Raw genomic sequence first — 20,436 nt, 5'->3', positions numbered from 1 at the left:
AGGCTAGGTTTGTCCTCACTGTTGATGTTACCGGCCTCAGACCTAATTATAGTCGTCCTGTAGTAATAATGAGAAACAGACACTAAAGTTATTGTCTTGACAGTTCTGGCACTTTCTGTATTCTCAAAAAATATATTCAATTTTTATTGTTAATCTAATTTCCATATATCAGGTAACTAATCATTGACAACAAAACATTCATTTATTCACATAAAGTGTGTGCACATAAATTCACATAAATACATAAATGAGTCAAAATCCATTTAGTACAAGGTTGCAGTTTGTTTTACATTTACATTTACATTTTAGTCATTTAGCAGACGCTCTTATCCAGAGCGACTTACAGTTAGTGAATAAATTTTTTATTTTTTTATACTGGCCCCCCGTGGGAATCGAACCCACAACCCTGCCGTTGCAAACGCCATGCTCTATCAACTGAGCTACATCCCTGCCGGCCATTCCCTCCCCTACCCTGGACGACACTGGGCCAATTGTGCGCCGCCCATGAGTCTCCCGGTCGCGGCCGGCGGCGAATGAGCCTGGATTCGAACCAGGATCTCTAGTGGCACAGTTAGCACTGCGATGCAGTGCCTTAGACCACTGCGCCACTCAGGAGAGACCACTGCGCCACTTTTAGGCAGCACTATGTTCTATTTTCCTGAATAACCTTGTCTTCATTGTATTATTTTAGTGTTTCTATATATTTTTTGTGTTATTAAACAACTGACGACGGTTCAATTACTAGAATTCCATTTAGTTGTTTTTTTTGTGTGAGCCCAACACTCCGTCTTTCTAGAGAGAAATCAAATCATTAACGAGAGAAATCAAGTCAGGAACTACAGTATGTGGTACGCTGGGCTAAAGTGAGTTGTAGTTTTCAGTAAGCAAATATTCAACCTAGTTCAGCGCAGAAACGTGGCAAATTCACTACAACGACCATAATCCATTGCGCCTGTTTCCCCCCCCCCCCCCCGACTCGGAAAGATACAGATCTCTAGAAGGGTACTTTTACGTCTGCTACGTTAGATTAGATACACACAGACAGCATGAGAGAGGAATGTAAACACAATCACGAGAGGGAGAGACAGTTCGTGAAGGAATGCCTTATCTTCTTTGAAGAACTAGTAAAATGATTGACAGACAGCTCTTAGGCAGTCTAGCTAAATAGGTTAATTAAAGGCCATACTGTACTGACCATAATCCATTGCGCTTGTTTTTAGGATGTTTAAAGACAGTACAGTATGGGAAGCAGATGATGATAGATGGTCTGGCTGGCTGACAGCTACTGCCTGAGCAGAGGACCTTAAGGAATAAAAAACTATCAAGTAATCAAATAGAAACTAAGTATACTGAACAAAAATATAAACGCAACATGCAACAATATCAACGTTTTTACTGAGTTACTGTTCATATAAGGAAATCAGTCAATTGAAATGAATTCATTAGGCCCTAATCTATGGATTTCACATGACTGGGAAGGGGTGCATTTTGTATTTGTATTTATTATGGATCCCCATTAGCCGCTGCAAGCAGCTACTCTTCCTGGGGTCCAGCAAAATTAAGGCAGTTTATACAATTTTAAAAACATGGGAGGACCACCCACTCCAATTAGTCAACTGCCCAAAAAGACGCACAGATGATGTTATCTCTATTGCACTATCTGGACAAAAGGTACACCTACGTAAGAATGTTGTTCATTGACTACAGCTCAGCGTTCAACACCATAGTGCCCTCCAAGCTCATCACTAAGTTAAGGACCCTGGGACTGAACAACTGGCTCCTGGACTTCCTGACGTGCCGCCCCCAGGTGGTGAGGGTAGGCAACAACACATCCTCCATGCTGACCTTTAACACGGGGCCTCTCAGGGGCGCGTGCTCCTATACTTCCTGTTCACCCACGACTTCAACACCATCATTAATGTGGTCCTCTGTAGCTCAATTGGTAGAGCATGGTGCTTTTAACGCCAGTGTAGTGGGTTCGATCCCCGCGACCACCCATACATAAAAATGTATGCACGCATAACTGTAAGTTGCTTTGGATATATTATTATATTATTATTACGTTTGCTGACGGTGGTAGGCAACTGAATGTGTCTGAATATTACTACACATGTAGAAAACTGATAATCATTACATTCAGCTTGAAAACAGTAGGTCGACCGTGACATTTTCTCTCTGCACCGACACTGTTCTCACTGAAGTCCGTTGACGCTGACCGAGAGGCGCCGCCATTTTATCGTTAAAAACAATGTACCCAAAAAAACAATAACATGTAAAACGAATTCAGAAATCTCAAATAAATTGATTCTTTATGAATTTATCTTGACTAAATAATGTTTCATTCCCTCAGAAACCCAGTCTCCAGCGATGTGACTTATCACGTTCTTTACTCGGTTTGACACAAACATAACACATAAAACCTTCACCAAGCGTGATAATACTTTGACGGATTTGTTAACTAGCATGTTATGACATGTTCTTTCGATATTAGAAAGTTTAAACGCGCTATTACATACCTGTAGTAATACATTTGAAACGGACAGAAAAGCTATCGTCTTCACAGCACAGTTCTACTGCTTCTTCTTCTTCTTCAAGGTTTTATGGCCGAGTTGGACTAATGCCGCCACCTACTGTTTGAATGTTAAATAACGAGGCAGAGGCATTGATGCGAGTAACCAGTCTTGTTCAGTATATTGCGTTACATCCGGGTATCTCAAGTACACCGGTAAAACACTGGAGTTGCAGTAATTTACATTTACCAACAGATGGAATCATTATAACATCTTCCCTTTTATAAAATAGGACAGGAACTGTCAATTCACTAACAAAACAAACCTAGTAGTAATTTCCAACATCAACTGTTTAGTATTATTTTTTATTATTTTTTATTTAAAAAAAAGCAGTTAACCACTTAACACATTTTGATACTTTCTTCACTTTTATCACTGTCTGTCAACAATCCCTAATGAGAAACCTACATATTAAGTATTTTTGGTGGCTGGGACAGACGCCCGCAGCGTGAAAAGACAGGGGGCTTGTCTGCGTGGACTGCGGGCTCCCGCACAGGCGTGTCACCTGACTGTCTAAGGGGAGTATTGATGGGCGAGGGAGTGGCCGACCGGTGATCCCCTGGCTCTTCGCCCAGTGCCTCAGGCCCCATGTGACTTGCTGGGGTTCCGTCTTTTGTCATGCGACCCCTATGACCATCAGAGTTCTGAGTAGATGCTGGCTCAGCAATCCGAAGGTCAACCCTGTTACGACGGTACAGTGATCCGTTCACTTCGACCAAGTAGGAGCGTGGTGCCACTTTCTGTACACAGGATCCGAGTCTCCAGAGGCCCGTCCGGTCCCCTGGTAGTGGCTTCATTCGCACCGTTTCACCCACCCTGAGCTCAGGTAAGTATTTTGCAGATTTGTCGTAGATGAACTTGGAGACCTGTCTTCTGTGACGTAGCTTCACCAGCACGTCTGTCACCACACATGGCTCCAGGAGAGTGCTTGCTACTGGCAGAGCTGCTTTTAAACGCCGTGCCATGAGGTGCTGGGCCGGGCTGCTATCCATGCCTTCTGTCGGGGTATTGCGCCACTGCAGGATTGCTTTCCAGGCATCTTTGCCCTCTCGCAGAGCTTTTTTGTAGAGGTTCTTTGCGATTTTGACTGCCGACTCAGCCTTCCCTTTCGCTTTTGGGTGTCGTGGTGATGATGTGACGAGCTCGATTTTCCCATTCTGAAGCAAATTTTCGGAACTCACATCCGGAGAATTGGGGTCCATTATCTGAAATTACCCTATCTGGCTGGCCATAGCGGGCAAACTGAGCCTTGCAGCGTTTGATCGTTGTCTCTGCTGAGAGGTCGGGGAGGAGGTCAATCTCCCAGAAGTCTGAGTAATGATCAACTGCCAGCAGAAAGTCTTTGCCACTGTGCTGGAAGAGATCTAGACTTACTATCTGCTAGGGGCGCATTGGTAGCACGTGGGACATCATCGTCTCTCTCTGTTGCTCAATGGCATATTCATTGCAGATTGTGCATTTACTGACATAGTCTTTGATTTCACTCTGCATTCCTGGCCAATACAGTGTGTCACGTGCTTGTCTGTAACAGGCCTCACCTCCTATGTGACCTGAGTGGAAGCGCGCCAACATCTCAGGGCGCAGAGACCGGGGAATAACGACTCTCTGACCCTTGAATATTACTCAATTTTGAACACTGAGCTCTTCTTTGACTGGCCAATATTCTCTGGTGGCTAAAGCAGTTTCTTCCTTGCAGTCGGGCCAGCCCATCAGAATCACAGACCTCAATGCCTGGAGTTGCTCGTCCCTGTCTGTGTGCTGTCTGATTTGTATAAGGCGCTGGTCCGTAACATTGAGGTAGTCAGCCTGGTTGATGTGTTCAACATCCACTTGCTCTGTTTGTAAGCTGCATATCCAAGACAGCCTTCACTTTTTCTGGGTCCGCCTTCAATCCGGTGGAGGACAAGATGTGCCCATGAAAGCGAACCTCTGGCACTTTAAACTGAAGCTTTTTTATGCTTAGCCTTAGCTTGACCTGTCTGCATCTGACCATCAGGGCCAGCAGCTTGGCGTCATGGTCACATTCTGCCTCCTCATCACTGTCCCCACAGCCCACTACGAGGATGTCATCTGCTATGGGTTCCACGCCACTGAGTCCCATCAACAGCTCGTGCTGTTTCCGCTGATACACCTCTGGAGCCACGGAGACACCAAACGGGAGCTTCAAGCACCTCTTCCTGCCCCAGGGTGTCCAAAAGGTGGTCATGTAGCTGCTGGGCTCGTCAAGCTTGCACTGCAGGAAGGCATCTCTGGCGTCCACGAGCGTGAAGACTCTGGCCTTTGGGAGCTTGTAAATAACATCCTCCAACGTGGGCATAATGTAATGTGAACGTCTCAGAGCCCGGTTGAGGTGTTTAGGATCAATGTATATCCGTAGCTTGTCTGGTTTCTTGATGATAACCATATTACTTATCCAGTCTGTAGGCTCGGTGACAGATATGATGTGGCCATCTGCTTCGTATTTGTCAAGCTGAGCCTTCGTAGCTGCTTTCATGGCCACTGGTACATTGCGGGGTGCACACTGGACAGGCTGGATTGCTGCATCCAACTCAAAGTGGACTTCGCCGGGAACTGACTCGACCGGTGCGTTGAAGACATCATGGTACTTGCTTAGGAGAGTCTCCTTGCTCAGGGGCCCAGCCTGGACTTTGTCTATAATGTTAAGATCAGCTGGGATGGTGAAGTTAATAAGCCCAAGGCGCTCGCATGTAGAACCTGACAGTAATGGCTGTTGACTAGCCTCAACTATTTCAAACTCAAGAGTGTGTTTCTGGCCACGTAAAACACACTCACAAACAAGCCTAAAGAGGTCATGAACTGGCCTGAATACAGTTTCAGCTTGGTGCTACTCTGTGTGAGTTTGTCTCTGGGCGCGAGCCTCCTTTTATCTTTAAGGCTCATAACGTTACATGTGGCCCCTGAATCTAGCTGGCATTGCTGTGGTTTATTATTAAGTAGCAGAGTGACAAGCCATTTTTTTCCTTTTGCCCTTATGCACTCGCTAGCATATACATCCTCTGTGCTGTTGTTCCCTTCGTCTGTGTTTATTTCAATGGAGTGCACTTTACCCTCCTTTCTCTTGCTTTTCATGCAGGAACCTTGCGAAGTGATTAGCTGTACCACAGGATTTGCATATTTTTCCATAGGCTGGGCAGTGTTCTTTTCCTCGTCCCATGAGAAATGCCACAATATCGGCATGCATTGGGGTTGTCTACTGCAGAGTTGGCTGTAGTATTAGCATTAGCTGTGGCAAAAGGGAATTTCTTTACTGGCTGCCTGAATGTAGCATTGACATTGTCCATATGTTGCCTTTCTAGCTCCATGGACCTTATCTGTATATCCGTAAGCTCTGCTGCACGGCATGTCTCCACTGCCAAGACCAGTGTCAGGTCACGTTCTCTCAGCAAACGTCTGCGGGTGTTCATCAGTTATTCCAAGCACTATCTTATCTCTGATCAGTTCATCTCTTAAAGCACCATAGTCACATGTAGCTGCCTTTTCCCTTAGCCTAGTGACAAAGCTGTCAATGGACTCCCCCGTCCTCCTGTTTGCAACAACAGAAAACATAACGCTCGTAGATGAGTCAATATCACTATGAGGTAGGTGCCTTTGGTGTCCTCATCAGACTCACTCAGTCATCATGAAAATGTAGCAGAATAATGAAAGTCTGAGGTCTTATTATAAGTGGCCAAACATTTGCACACATATCAGTAGAATGATAAGTCTCTAAAAAAGTGTTTCCTTCATTTTATTAATTCTTTTTCATTGGATGTAGGTGATTTTGGCATGTCCCACACACTGCTCTGCTAACTACAGTGTGTGTAATAAGTGGTTAAATGATACTAAATCAAAAAAATTTTTACATGGTTTTACTGTCCACAATAAGTTATTTGATAAAACAAGTAATTTTGATCATGTATATTGTATTTTCATAATCATATTGAACATTTTGCATGTGTCCCTGAAATTGCTGTCCACCCTGTCATTATGGGGTAACTGCCCCTTTAAGAAACCCACTGATGTTTTCAGTGACATCACTACGAGCATTTTGTCTTTCTTCAATGAAGGCTGAAGCAGTGTCTAGTTGCAGAGTAAGTATTTACACTTATGTTTCATAATTTTCATCATATTATGTGTGTAGTTGGATGTTGTCAAGCTTAACATGTCCACTCTGTCATAGTGAAATATCAATTGATAGAAAAACCTATCAGAACTTTGAAATATATTTGTAAAACAGTACACAGTCAGCTTGCTAACTGTAGTATGTTGCTAAGTGAAGGTCCACCATGTGCTCATTAAATGCTAACATTAGCCAAAAATGTCCACCCTGTCATTGTCCACTCTGTCAGCAAGCCTTCCATGACAGGGTGGACATGGTTCATGACAGGAAGGACATGTGCATAGTTTAGGCCACATACGGATAATGTTACACATATTACAACAGCTATTACACACATTTTATAACAGTACATGCAGGGGCGGTGTGTTCATTAGGGCGATATGGGCGACGCACTGCCAAACGGGAAAAGGAAGGGATTTTTTTTCTAATCAATTATATCATGGCAACAGTAGTTATCAGTGTTCTAATGTAGACGTCTGATCTGCCACTAAATGTCCAATCAGGCTAAAGTCGTGCTTCAAATGGCCCCGCCCCTTTTGGGGCGATTTCAGTCAGGTTGAAAATCGCCCCAGAAGTCTCTCATAGACTCTCATGTAAAATCTTTTTTTTTCAAATATCAGAGCTTTCAATACAATCTCTATGGGTTCCGGGAGGGCTTGCACTTACGCGCTTTCGTCATACGTAACATAACCATGAACGTAACTAAGAAAAGAGCGGGTAGCAGCGTCAATCAATTCACGTACTACTGTCAAGATGGCTAGCGTTCAGTGCAACTCGATTGTCTCTTTGAAAGAAGTTCCTTTTTGTCGGCGAACAAATCAAGATAAATTGGCAATGAAACAATTAGGACCTCCCAGACCAAATTTAATAATTCAACAGGTTTCTACTAAAGGGGGAAAGTCCTACACCCGAGGATTTTCCAAAAATTGGTACGAACGAAAAACCTGGCTAGCAGGCTGCGATGTAGCTAATGCAGTCTTCTGCTACCCCTGCTTACTCTTTCACCCTGAAGGCGGCACGGCAGACAGCACCGCTTGGACAGCGACTGGTGTAACGGACATGCACCATCTTTCAGAAAAGATTAAGAAACATGAGCTGTCAAAGACCCACATGGATAGCTGTTTGAGATTGTCTGCTTTGGGGAGAGTGAACATTGCCACTCAACTGGATGAGGGATACAGGCTAGCTGTCCGCCGCCACAACGATGAGGTTAGCAAGAACCGCCACATCCTCAGCCGGCTAATCCAGTGTGTGAAGTTTTGCGGAGTGTTTGAGTTAGCTTTGCGAGGCAAAGATGAAACTGAGGGCTCCACCAACCCTGGTATTTTTCTTGGACTTGTCAACTTTGTGGCACAATTAGATGAGGTGTTTTATGGAAATGCATATTGTTCATGCAGTGTTGAGGAATGTGAAAGAACACCCTTGATTATTTTTACTGTGATAACTTATTTTTCTTTTGTAAGCCAACACTTTTGAGATCAGTCAATAAATGCTTCTGGTATTGACTTATATGCTGCCCCTGTCTTCATGTTGTTGCTGGACATATCTTTTTTAAAATGTGTGTAGGTCACCTAAATCATCAGAAAAATTGCCCCCCCTGAGAATTTTTTCAGGAGCCGCCACTGAGTACATGCTATACATAGTAAGAATGGACAATATGGACAATTTTTTTGGCGATATCGGTATCAGCAAACCTAGTTTGATAATGCAAGCCTAGTTTACCGGGACTGCCAATTAAAGTGTGTAAGGGAACATTTTGAATCGTCTTTTTCAAGGAATGAGATCAAAAGGAGCTGAGATAGCAAGGAGATATCGGGAACGTCGTGATGCTGACCCAGACAGAAGAAGAAAGTACCTTGAGAAAGAAAGGGTCAAATGGAAAAAAGACAGAGAGACTGGAAGGAAGAAGGGTGTCAATGAGCTCAGTGAGAGAGAGAAGAGGGCAAAAAGAAAGAAATGGAGAGAGGCAAAAAGTCAAGCCAGAGCCAGAAACAGGGCCAGTGCTTTGCTACAGTCAGAGACACCACCCAACCAGAGCCAGAAACAGGGCCAGTGCTTTGCTACAGTCAGAGACACCACCCAACCAGAGCCAGAAACAGGGCCAGTGCTTTGCTACAGTCAGAGACACCACCCAGCCAGAGCCAGAAACAGGGCCAGTGCTTTGCTACAGTCAGAGACACCACCCAGCCAGAGCCAGAAACAGGGCCAGTGCTTTGCTACAGTCAGAGACACCACCCAGCCAGAGCCAGAAACAGGGCCAGTGCTTTGCTACAGTCAGAGACACCACCCAGCCAGAGCCAGAAACAGGGCCAGTGCTTTGCTACAGTCAGAGACACCACCCAGCCAGAGCCGGAAACAGGGCCAGTGCTTTGCTACAGTCAGAGACACCACCCAGCCAGAGCCAGAAACAGGGCCAGTGCTTTGCTACAGTCAGAGACACCACCCAACCAGAGCCAGAAACAGGGCCAGTGCTTTGCTACAGTCAGAGACACCACCCAGCCAGAGCCAGAAACAGGGCCAGTGCTTTGCTACAGTCAGAGACACCACCCAGCCAGAGCCAGAAACAGGGCCAGTGCTTTGCTACAGTCAGAGACACCACCCAGCCAGAGCCAGAAACAGGGCCAGTGCTTTGCTACAGTCAGAGACACCACCCAACTCATCTGTCGAGCTGTTCTTCATCCCAGAGAGGGATATTGAATCAAAGCCTGAGGTACCTGCAATAGCTGCCATAAAAGGCACTATGAGAATCCACCAAGCTATCAGTCTGACACCCGGCCAAATGAAATACAGAGACATTTCATGTCTGTGTAAAAGGGAGGAAGGTGTTTTGGACTGCCCCTGCTTTAACCTTCAAGAGGTCACTCTAGCTAATGTTCCTGTTTCATCTGACAAGTCCCCAGCATGTGGAAAGACACCAGATAATCCTAGGAGACCAGAAATGATTGAGGTAAAGCACATTGGAGAGTGGTGCGTCATTAATTATGACAATGAAGCATACCCAGGTATCATCATGGATGCAGAAGGGCACAGTGTGAAAGTTAAGTGTATGCAACGCCATGGCATAAACAAGTTCAAATGGCCAAGTCTTCGGGACGACATCTGTTGGTACCATGACTGGCAGGTACTTTGCCTAATACCAGAACCACAGGCTCTGAACAAGCGCTCTGTACAGATTGAAGTGTCTGCATGGAAGTATGTGGAACAGCAACTGCAGAACTGAGCCATGTCTCTGCAGAAAGGGAGAGACTGTTTGGAGATGCGTCCAAGTGATCTTTCTGTAATATTCTGTTTTTTCAAATCAACTGTTCTCCACTTAAAAAACATTTTTCTTCTTGTTCTACAGTTGAATGTTTGACTTTCACTGTGCAGAATGATGTACAGAGTTTAACGCTAGAAGGCCACATTAATGTCTCATTTTGGGCATCTTTATTCAGTGGCTGCATGCAGGTAGAGTGGATCAAAAACAGTCTGTTCAACTTGTAATTTCCCCCTACATGGGAAAAGGCATTTTTTACATCATTTTCTTGCATTGTTCCTTGCATTTATGAGGCCATTCAATGACATTTCACAACATGTCCACCCTGTCATGCCCAGGGTCCACCCTGTCATGTCACTGTCCACCCTGTTATTTTCATGTTCTATGAAAATAAACAAATTATTTTCACAAGTTAGCAAAATATTTTGTGTGATTCCTTTATAAACAAATGAGGGCCAAATAGTATTGTTTGAAAGTTTGACCAGATATCTTTTTTGTTAGATTTTATTTAGAAAAGAAAGTGCAACTCTCGCAGATTTTATAGAGAAACAAATAGTTTGCCTTAATTTCATTATTATCCAAATACTTTTCCCATAAACTAAAATATATTGTTGAGAAAGTGACTAAATAGTTTTCTGAAAATGTACGTTTTATAATCACTATGTAATTACAATGTATTTATTCTGCTTTGAAATTGTCCATGACAGGGTGGACATATTTTGCTGTTTGCATGTAAATTGTCTGCTTGCAGTTAATTTATAAAAAGTGTGGGAGCTTGACCAATATGCATTTCTAACAGCATAACATATACTTAATACAATGAATATGAAGTTCAATGGAAAATCTCAGCTTTTTGGGGGGGAAATGGGGAAGTCTCAAAGGCACCTTATGGTGATATTGACCCAGATAACGTTCTTTGCTGGCTTAAAGTAAAGTTGGAGAGCATCAAGAATAGCTGTAGCATTACCTTGCTGAGCTGCTGTTAGGTTCAGGTTGTGTTTGTATACGTGTCGGCATTCAGCTCCCATTAAAGTGGCAGCCACTACCTCATCGTCCTTTTCCCGAAGTCCCGTTGCTAGTGCATAGTCCTCCCATTCACCTCTAAACGTATCCCAGTTTGTGCTCCAATCTCCGCTGAGCTTCATAACGGCGGGAGGGGAAATGTTCGCTGCCATGTCTAAATGGTGCTAACAACACTGAATCTAACTAGCAAACTCAATCTAGCTAAGGACAATTCCGGCGAAGCTTTACTCAACTAAGCTTCTTTTTTTTTTTTTTGTAACCAGAACAGGTGACTCTAATTTGCGGAAAGCATGGTTAGTTATCCGACTCTGACACCATGTTTGAATGTTAAATGACGAGACAGAGGCATTGATGCGAGTAACCAGTCTTGTTCAGTATATTGCAAGACATCCGGGTATCTCAAGTACACCGGTAAAACACTGGAGTTGCAGTAATTAACATTTACCAACAGATGGCATCATTGAGCCATCTTCCACCCATAACACCTACAGCGGCCTCTTTCTGTTCCCTCCTTCCACGTGCTGGTCACACAGCGCAAGACAGACGGACTGGAGCTGCGGTCTGAGTCGTCGTTAGGCTGCTTCCAGCGGCTGCCTCCCTGGTCAGCTCCATTGACCTGGAGCAGGCTGTCTGGCCCAATTCATGATACTCCTCCCCTCTATATAGACTTGACACATGTCGAAATCGTTTACATTTCTCACACTCTAAGTGTTTGGGCACCAAGGCTCTAACAGGATATCTCACATGACCCAAATATATACACGTATGAAGGGAGAGACTCTTCTTCAAAGAACAAAATAATATATGGAGTGGGCTTCCTCACTCTATCCACCATAGGGGTCAGTCGGCGTGCACCAACCACTGGGCTTCCTCACTCCATCCACCATAGGGGTCAGTCGGCGTGCACCAACCACTGGGCTTCCTCACTCCATCCACCATAGGGGTCAGTCGGCGTGCACCAACCACTGGGCTTCCTCACTCCATCCACCATAGGGGTCAGTCGGCGTGCACCAACCACTGGGCTTCCTCACTCCATCCACCATAGGGGTCAGTCGCCGTGCACCAACCACTGGGCTTCCTCACTCCATCCACCATTCGGGTCAGTCGGCGTGCACCAACCACTGGGCTTCCTCACTCCATCCACCATACGGGTCAGTCGGCGTGCACCAACCACTGGGCTTCCTCACTCCATCCACCATAGGGGTCAGTCGGCGTGCACCAACCACTGGGCTTCCTCACTCCATCCACCATAGGGGTCAGTCGGCGTGCACCAACCACTGGGCTTCCTCACTCCATCCACCATAGGGGTCGGTCGGCGTGCACCAACCACTGGGCTTCCTCACTCCTACCACCATATGGGTCAGTCGGCGTGCACCAACCACTGGGCTTCCTCACTCCTACCACCATATGGGTCAGTCGGCGTGCACTAACCACTGGGCTTCCTCACGCCATCCACCATAGGGGTCAGTCGGCGTGCACCAACCAATGCCTCTACTTCTTCAGTTACATCCTCTGCACTCACTTCTAGCGCCACTCCAGAGATAACCCCCATGATATGCACCCTGCTTCGCAGATCCACACATGACACATTCCAATCCAATATTTTTTTCAGGTGCAAAGCACATTCCTTCTGCTCCTCTGACATACAAAACCCCCCAAAACAAACCCATTTCTTATTTTCACTGACGCAACCTCATCTAATTATCTATTTCATGGAGACTTCAACCGGATCACCCAGATATCCCTTCAACCTGGCATTTCTGCTTTCCACAACCCGAGTCGTGTTGACAACCTTACCTATGAAAGCTATGGAGTCAAATGTATTCACTATCAACGTGTCCAGTTATAGTGCTTTCTTTACGCCTGCCCCGGAACTTCCTGTTCCCCCACTCCCACAGTGCAACACCGACATCTATTGGACTGATGGACTGACTACTTCTTCTTCTCTGGTATAATGACGTTCACACCAACGTAATGTGTCTGCTGCCACCTACTGTACGGTTAGTAAACTGGAGAAAAAATAAAAGTCCATTGCGGTAAAGGAGGGAAAAACGACAGACAAAATACAAAAATAGATCTATCAAAAACCCTTCCCACTCCTTCAGTCACAGTCCAATCCAAATCACATCCCTACACAGTCTCATGGGCCTCAGAGGGGGAACATCTTCAGTCAGGATTCCCTGCAATGCTTCCACTGTTAATTCCTGAAGAGTCAACAACCTGTGCAGTTTCTTAAGAGTTCTTGTTCATTTGGGCAGTACAATTATCACCTGCGGAATTAACGCCACAAAATTCACCTTCTTTACAATCAGTGTATCAGTATCCCTCAACTGGTGAAGGACATTCTGAATCATAACAGGCTGCGGGTCATCCACTACCACAGCTTCCTCAGCTCCACTCGCTCCTTCAACTACTTCCCGCGCCTCCCTGTAGGAGAACTGCTGTACAGCCCAGATCCTTGTTACTTCAAACTCCTTCACTCTAGCAGGGCGCTCCTGGAATTCGTCAACGTGACTTTCAGCAACATTGCTACACCGTCATTGATTCCATCGGCACCCACTTGATGCATGGCCATACTTTTATCAATTTCGTCACTGCAACGGCTTATTCACAACAACTCTCACTGCGTATCGTATGTATCCAAGCTTCACATGAGTAGACAGATACTCTTCTTCAAACATCAGTAAAACGGATTGACTTTCCTCCTTCTTTCCATCTACTACACGGTTTAGTGCTCCAAACACTCCAGGAATCTTCCGCTTAAGATGATGAACCTCAATGTCCGAGGAAACTCCAGATATTACACCATTTAATCGGTACTTCAAACTCCTTCACTCTAGCAGGGCGCTCCTGGAATTCGTCAACGTCACTTTCACCAAAATTGCTACACCGCACAGTCATCGATTCCATCAGCACCCACTTGATGCATGGCTATACTTTTATAAATTTCGTCACTGCAACGGCTTATTCACAACAGCTCTCACTGCGTATCGTATGTATCCAAGCTTCACATGAGTAGACAGATACTGTTCTTCAAACATCAGTAAAACTGATTGACATTCCTCCTTCTTTCCATCTACTCCATGGGTTAGTGCATCAAACACTCCAGGAATCTTCAGGAATCTAATTGTTGACGCACTCCAACAAGAAACGATGTTCGTTTACAACTTTTGGCCTTTTAGCTCCATGTTCCATTCATTCTTACCAACTTCACTCCACCGCGCGCCATCAGAATCAAAACAGCACTTCCTCCATATTTTCCTCCCAACAACCCCACACCTGCTACGGACTAACTCCTACATGTAAAATATTGCATGTAGAATAGCAAAGTGAAATGGATTAGCTAGAAAAAAGAAACATAGTTTTATTTTATTTATGTTAGGAGTCTAAGTTTTTTAAAATATTACATATGCATTAGTGAGAATACTGGTGGCTGGCAAATTGGCTTGTCCCCATGGTGATGTGGAGGTGTAGTGACGTTTTTAGTAGATAAATAGATATATAGATTTTGAATTCCATGAATCAAACAAAAGCATATTTACTGTATAGAAAACGATAAAACAAAGGTTGACCAGCAAAAATTCATGTAGAACATTTATTTATTTATTAGCAGATCAATTAAGTTCATTACAGTTATCAAAATACATGAATCAATGAAATAAAAATTCCAGAAATGTTCCATATGCACAAAAAGCTTATTTCTCTCAAATGTTGTGCACAAGTTTGTTTCCATCCCTGTTAGTGAGCATTTCTCCTTTGCCAAGATAATCCATCCACCTGACAGGTGTGGTATATCAAGAAGCTGATTAAACAGCATGATCATTACACAGATGCACCTTGTGCTGGAGACAATAAAAGGCCACACAACACAATGTCACAGATGTCTCAAGTTTTGAGGGCGCGTGCAATTGTCATGATGACTGCAGGAATATCCACCAGAGCTGTTGCCAGATAATTCAATGTTTATTTCTCTACCATAAGCCGCCTCCAATATAGTTTTAGAGAATTTGGCAGTACGTCCAACCCGCCTCACAACCGCAGACCACATGTAACCACGTCAGCCCAGGACCTCCACATCCGGCTTCTTCACCTGCAGGATCGTCTGAGGGGAAGGGGGGCGGGGTGCTGAGTAGTATTTCTGTCTGTAATAAAGACCTTTTGTGGGGAAAAACTCATTCCGATTGGCTGGGCCAGGCTCCCCATTGGGTGGGCCTATGACCTCCTAGGCCCACCCATGGCTGAGCCCCTGCCCAGTCATGTGAAATCCATAGATTAGGGCCTAATTCATTTATTCCAATTGACTGATTTCCTTTTATGAACTGTAACTCAGCAAAACCTTGGAAATTGTTGCATGTGGCGTTTCTATTTTTGTTCAGTATAATACGACTTGTAGGACGTATCGTATGTTACGAATTAAAATGTGTATGTTCTGTTACGCATTGCTATTCATACAATATGTTACGAACTTGTAATATGTATGATATGTTATGGATTCCAATGTGTTGTTGCTAACGTTAGCTAGGTTAGGGGTTTAAGGTAGGGTTAAATGGGGTTAGGGGAAGGGTTAGCTAACATGCTAAGTAGTTGCATGCTAAGCTAACATGCTAAGTAATAGCAAAAAGTAGTAAGTAGTTGCAAAGTTGCTAATTAGCTAAAATGCTAAAGTCCTCCGTGATGAGATTCAAACACGCAACCTTTGGCTAGACGTTTGCGTTAACACGCCCACCCATCCACAGAGCAGGAGTAAGGCTTCTCTCCTGCGTGTATACGTTGGTGTGTTTTTAAGCTGCCCACTTAGAACTCTCCCCACAGACAGAGTCAGACCAGGCTGAGAGGGAAGCAGTACCACCCAGTCAACTGGCAGACTATAGTGTTTGTTTTCTAAATGAGAAGCCTCACAGAGGGTACTCAACACTAAGGGCAAATCCAAGGTCATCTCAATATCATTACAGTAGAAACTATCAAAACTGACAAGGTGCACACTGATCAGTAAAGAGAGGTAAACATTCTATAACGCTCCCTTTCCTCTGCACAGTGAGAAACAATAGGATTACAATAGTGTTCTATTCTTCATTTGATCCAATTCAACATTACAACTTATTTTATGAGATGAGAATTAAGTAATGGAGTGACTAATCTTAGCAGGTCTTAGAGAACTGATGTGGCTTTTCTCCTTGATGTAGACGTTGGTGTGTTTTTAAGTTGCCCTGCTGAGAGAAACTCCTCCCACAGTCAGAGCAGATGTAAGGCTTCTCTCCTGTGTGTGCTCTCTGATGCACTTTTAGCTCAGTTGATGTTTTGAAGCATTTTACACAGTCAGAGCAGACGTAAGGCTTCTCTCCTGTGTGTGTTCTCTGATGAAGCTTTAGGTCAGTTGATGTTTTAAAACATTTTCCACAGTCAGAGCAGAAGTAAGGCTTCTCTCCTGTGTGTGCTCTCTGATGTACTTTTAGCTCAGTTGATGTTTTGAAGCATTTTACACAGTCAGAGCAGACGAAAGGCTTCTCTCCTGTATGTATACGTTCATGTGATTTTAAGGTATCCAATCGGGAGAAACTCCTCCCACAGTCAGAGCAGAAGTAAGGCTTCTCTCCTGTGTGTGTTCTCTGATGAAGCTTTAGCTCTTTTGATGTTTTAAAACATTTTCCACAGTCAGAACAGTTGTAATGCTTCTCTCCTGTGTGTGCTCTCTGATGTACTTTTAGCTGGGTTGATGTTGTGAAGCATTTTACACAGTCAGAGCAGACGAAAGGCTTCTCTCCTGTATGTATACGTTCATGTGATTTTAAGGTATTCGATCGGGAGAAACTCTTCCCACAATCAGAGCAGGAGTAAGGCTTCTCTCCTGTATGTATTTGTTGGTGTGCTTTTAAGCTGCTCTTTTGAGAGAAACTATCCCCACAGTCAGAGCAGGAGTAAGGCTTCTCTCCTGTATGTATGCGCTCATGTGTTTTTAAGTTATCCAATCGGGAGAAACTCTTCCCACAGTCAGAGCAGGAGTAAAGCTTCTCTCCTGTGTGTCTTTTTAGGTGTATTTTTAGCTTTGATAGAAATGGGAAAATCTCCTCACAATGTGGGCAGTGGTGAGACCTCTTAGCTCTGTGATCTTCCTGCTGTTGTTCTCTGGATGTAGAGAATGTCTCAACATGGTCTCCTGTGTGAACAACATCAGAAGAACCAGTCAGTTGGTGCGATATACATGTCAATCAAATGTATTTTACGAAGCCCATTTTTACATCAGCAGTTGTCACAAAGTGCTTTACAGAAACCCAGCCTAAAACCCCAAAAGAGCAAGCAATGCAGATGTAGAAGCACAGTGGCCACGAAAAACTCCCTAGAAAGGCAGCAACCTCGGAAACAAACCTAAAGAGGAACCAGGCTCTGAGGGGTGGCAAGTCCTCTTCTGGCTGTACCATAAGACATATGAATTTATATAAGTAGGCTGTACAATTACAAAAGGGGAATAAAACTATTCTAAAACTGGGTAGAAGTCAAAAACTAAAAAGGGGACAAGGTCATGAAAATGATGAGCCATATCATCCTCCACTCACTATCACAAGGGTTAGTAACTACACAGACTCATTTCATAGAACAACAAACTTAGATAGAACCTGCTCTTACTCTGAGAAACAGATTCCCCAACCTTATCCTCCTCTTCTTCATCTTTAATGTTGATGACATTCAGCTCCAGTGTTTGACTGCATTCTTCCAGCTTCACTGATGCCATCTCTGGATCCTGCAGTGCAAACTGGGCTCCACTGTCACAATCAGGACCCAGTGACTGTAGGTTTGGACTCAGTGTGGAAGGAGAGAGGCAGGCTGGGTTTGTCCTCACTGTTGATGTTACCGGCGTCAGACCTAATTCTTGTCGTCCTGTAGTAATAATGAGAAACAGACACTAAAGTTATTGTCTTGACAGTTCTGGCACTTTCTGTATTCTCAAAAAAGATATTCAATTTTTGTTAATTTATCTAATTTCCATATATCAGGTAACTAATCATTGACAACAAAACATTCATTTATTCACATAAAGTGTGTGCACTTAAATTCACATAAAGGCATAAATGACTCAAAAACCATTTAGTACAAGGTTGCAGTTTGTTTTAGGCAGCACTATGTTCTATTTTCCTGAATAACCTTGTCTTCATTGTATTATTTAGTGTTTCTGTATTTTTTTGTGTTATTAAACAACTGACGTCGGTTCAATTACTAGAATTCCATTTCGTTTTTTTGTGTGAGCCCAATGCGCCGTCTTTCTAGAGAGAAATCAAATCATTAACGAGAGAAATCAAGTCAGGAACTACAGTATGTGGTACGCTGGGCTAAAGTGAGTTGTAGTTCTCAGTAAGCAAATATTCAACCTAGTTCAGTGCAGAAACGTGGTAATTCACTACAACGACCATAATCCATTGCGCCTGTTTTCCCCCGACTCGGAAAGATACATATCTCTAGAAGGGTACTTTTACGTCTGCTACGTTAGATTAGATACACACAGACAGCATGCGAGAGGAATGTAAACACAATCACGAGAGGGAGAGAGAGTTCGTGAAAGAATGCCTTATCTGTCTTTGAAGAACTAGTAAAATGATTGACAGACAGCTCTTAGGCAGTCTAGCTAAATAGGTTAATTAAAGGCCATACTGTACTGACCATAATCCATTGCGCCTGTGTTTAGGATGAGTAAAGACAGTACAGTATGGGAAGCAGATGATGATAGATGGTCTGGCTGGCTGACAGCTACTGCCTGAGCAGAGGACCTTAAGGAATAAAAAACTATCAAGTAATCAAATAGAAACTAAGTATACTGAACAAAAATATAAACGCAACATGCAACAATTTCAACGTTTTTACTGAGTTACTGTTCATATAAGGAAATCAGTCAATTGAAATGAATTCATTAGGCCCTAATCTATGGATTTCACATGACTGGGAAAGGGTGCATTTTGTATTTGTATTTATTATGGATCCCCATTAGCCGCTGCAAGCAGCTACTCTTCCTGGGGTCCAGCAAAATTAAGGCAGTTTATACAATTTTAAAAACATGGGAGGACCACCCACTCCAATTAGTCTACTGCCCAAAAAGACGCACAGATGATGTTATCTCTATTGCACTATCTGGACAAAAGGTACACCTACGTAAGAATGTTTTTCATCGACTACAGCTCAGCGTTCAACACCATAGTGCCCTCCAAGCTCATCACTAAGTTAAGGACCCTGGGACTGAACAACTGGCTCCTGGACTTCCTGACGTGCCGCCCGCAGGTGGTGAGGGTAGGCAACAACACATCCTCCATGCTGACCTTTAACACGGGGCCTCTCAGGGGCGCGTGCTCCTATACTTCCTGTTCACCCACGACTTCAACACCATCATTAATGTGGTCCTCTGTAGCTCAATTGGTAGAGCATGGTGCTTTTAACGCCAGTGTAGTGGGTTCGATCCCCACGACCACCCATTCATAAAAATGTATGCACGCATAACTGTAAGTTGCTTTGGACATATTATTATATTATTATTACGTTTGCTGACGGTGGTAAGCAACTGAATGTGTCTGAATATTACTACACATGTAGAAAACTGATAATCATTACATTCAGCTTGAAAACAGTAGTGCAACCGTGAAATTGTCTATCTGATGCACCCGCGCTGAGGTCCGTTGACGCTGACCGAGAGGCGCCGCCATTTTACCGTTAAAAACAATGTATCCAAAAACAACAATAACATGTAAAACCAATTCAGAAATCTCAAATAAATGGATTCTTTATGAAATTATCTTGACGAAATAATGTAGATTAATTCACTCATACAAACCCAGTCTCCAGCGATGTGACTTATCACGTTCTTTACTCGGTTTGACACAAACATAACACATAAAACCTTCACCAAGCGTGATAATACCTTGACGGATTTGTTAACTAGCATGTTATGACATGTTCTTTCGATATTAGAAAGTTTAAACGCGCTATTACGTACCTGCAATAATACATTTGAAACGGACACCAAAGCTATCGTCTTCACAGCACAGTTCTACTGCTTCTTCTTCTTCAAGGTTTTATGGCCGAGTTGGACTATTGCCGCCACCTACTGTTTGAATGTTAAATGACGAGGCAGAGGCATTGATGCGAGTAACCAGTCTTGTTCAGTATATTGCGTTACATCCGGGTATCTCAAGTACACTGGTAAAACACTGGAGTTGCAGTAATTAACATTTACCAACAGATGGCATCATTGTGCCATCTTCCACCCATAACACCTTCCCTTTTATAAAATAGGACAGGAACTGTCAATTCACTAACAAAACAAACCTAGTAGTAATTTCCAACATCAACTGTTTAGTATTATTTTTTATTATTTTGTATTTTAAAAAATTCAGTTAACCACTTAACACATTTTGATACTTTCTTCACTTTTATCACTGTCTGTCAACAATCCCTAATGAGAAACCTACATATTAAGTATTTTTGGTGAC

General features: G+C 43.6%; 1 protein-coding gene across 1 annotated transcript; it reads right to left on the bottom strand.

Moving 5' to 3' along the window:
• Window positions 1-14,554: 14,554 nt before the first annotated feature.
• LOC311123635 (uncharacterized protein) lies at window positions 14,555-19,997 on the bottom strand. The gene is made up of 3 exons (XM_084197877.1): window positions 19,941-19,997; window positions 17,591-17,842; window positions 14,555-17,123 (listed from the first exon to the last, which is right to left on the bottom strand). The coding sequence occupies exons 2-3, from the start codon at window positions 17,694-17,696 to the stop codon at window positions 16,108-16,110; spliced, it is 1,122 nt and encodes a 373-aa protein (XP_084054003.1). The 5' UTR covers window positions 17,697-17,842; window positions 19,941-19,997; the 3' UTR covers window positions 14,555-16,107.
• Between the last annotated feature and the right edge of the window lie 439 nt (window positions 19,998-20,436).

This window comes from Coregonus lavaretus (assembly GCF_964263955.1).
Source record: "Coregonus lavaretus genome assembly, contig: HAP1_SCAFFOLD_953, whole genome shotgun sequence".
In the NCBI taxonomy this organism is placed as follows: Eukaryota; Metazoa; Chordata; class Actinopteri; order Salmoniformes; family Salmonidae; genus Coregonus; species Coregonus lavaretus.
Note: the sequence above shows the minus strand (reverse complement) of the source record. Positions and strands in the feature narration are given on the sequence as shown.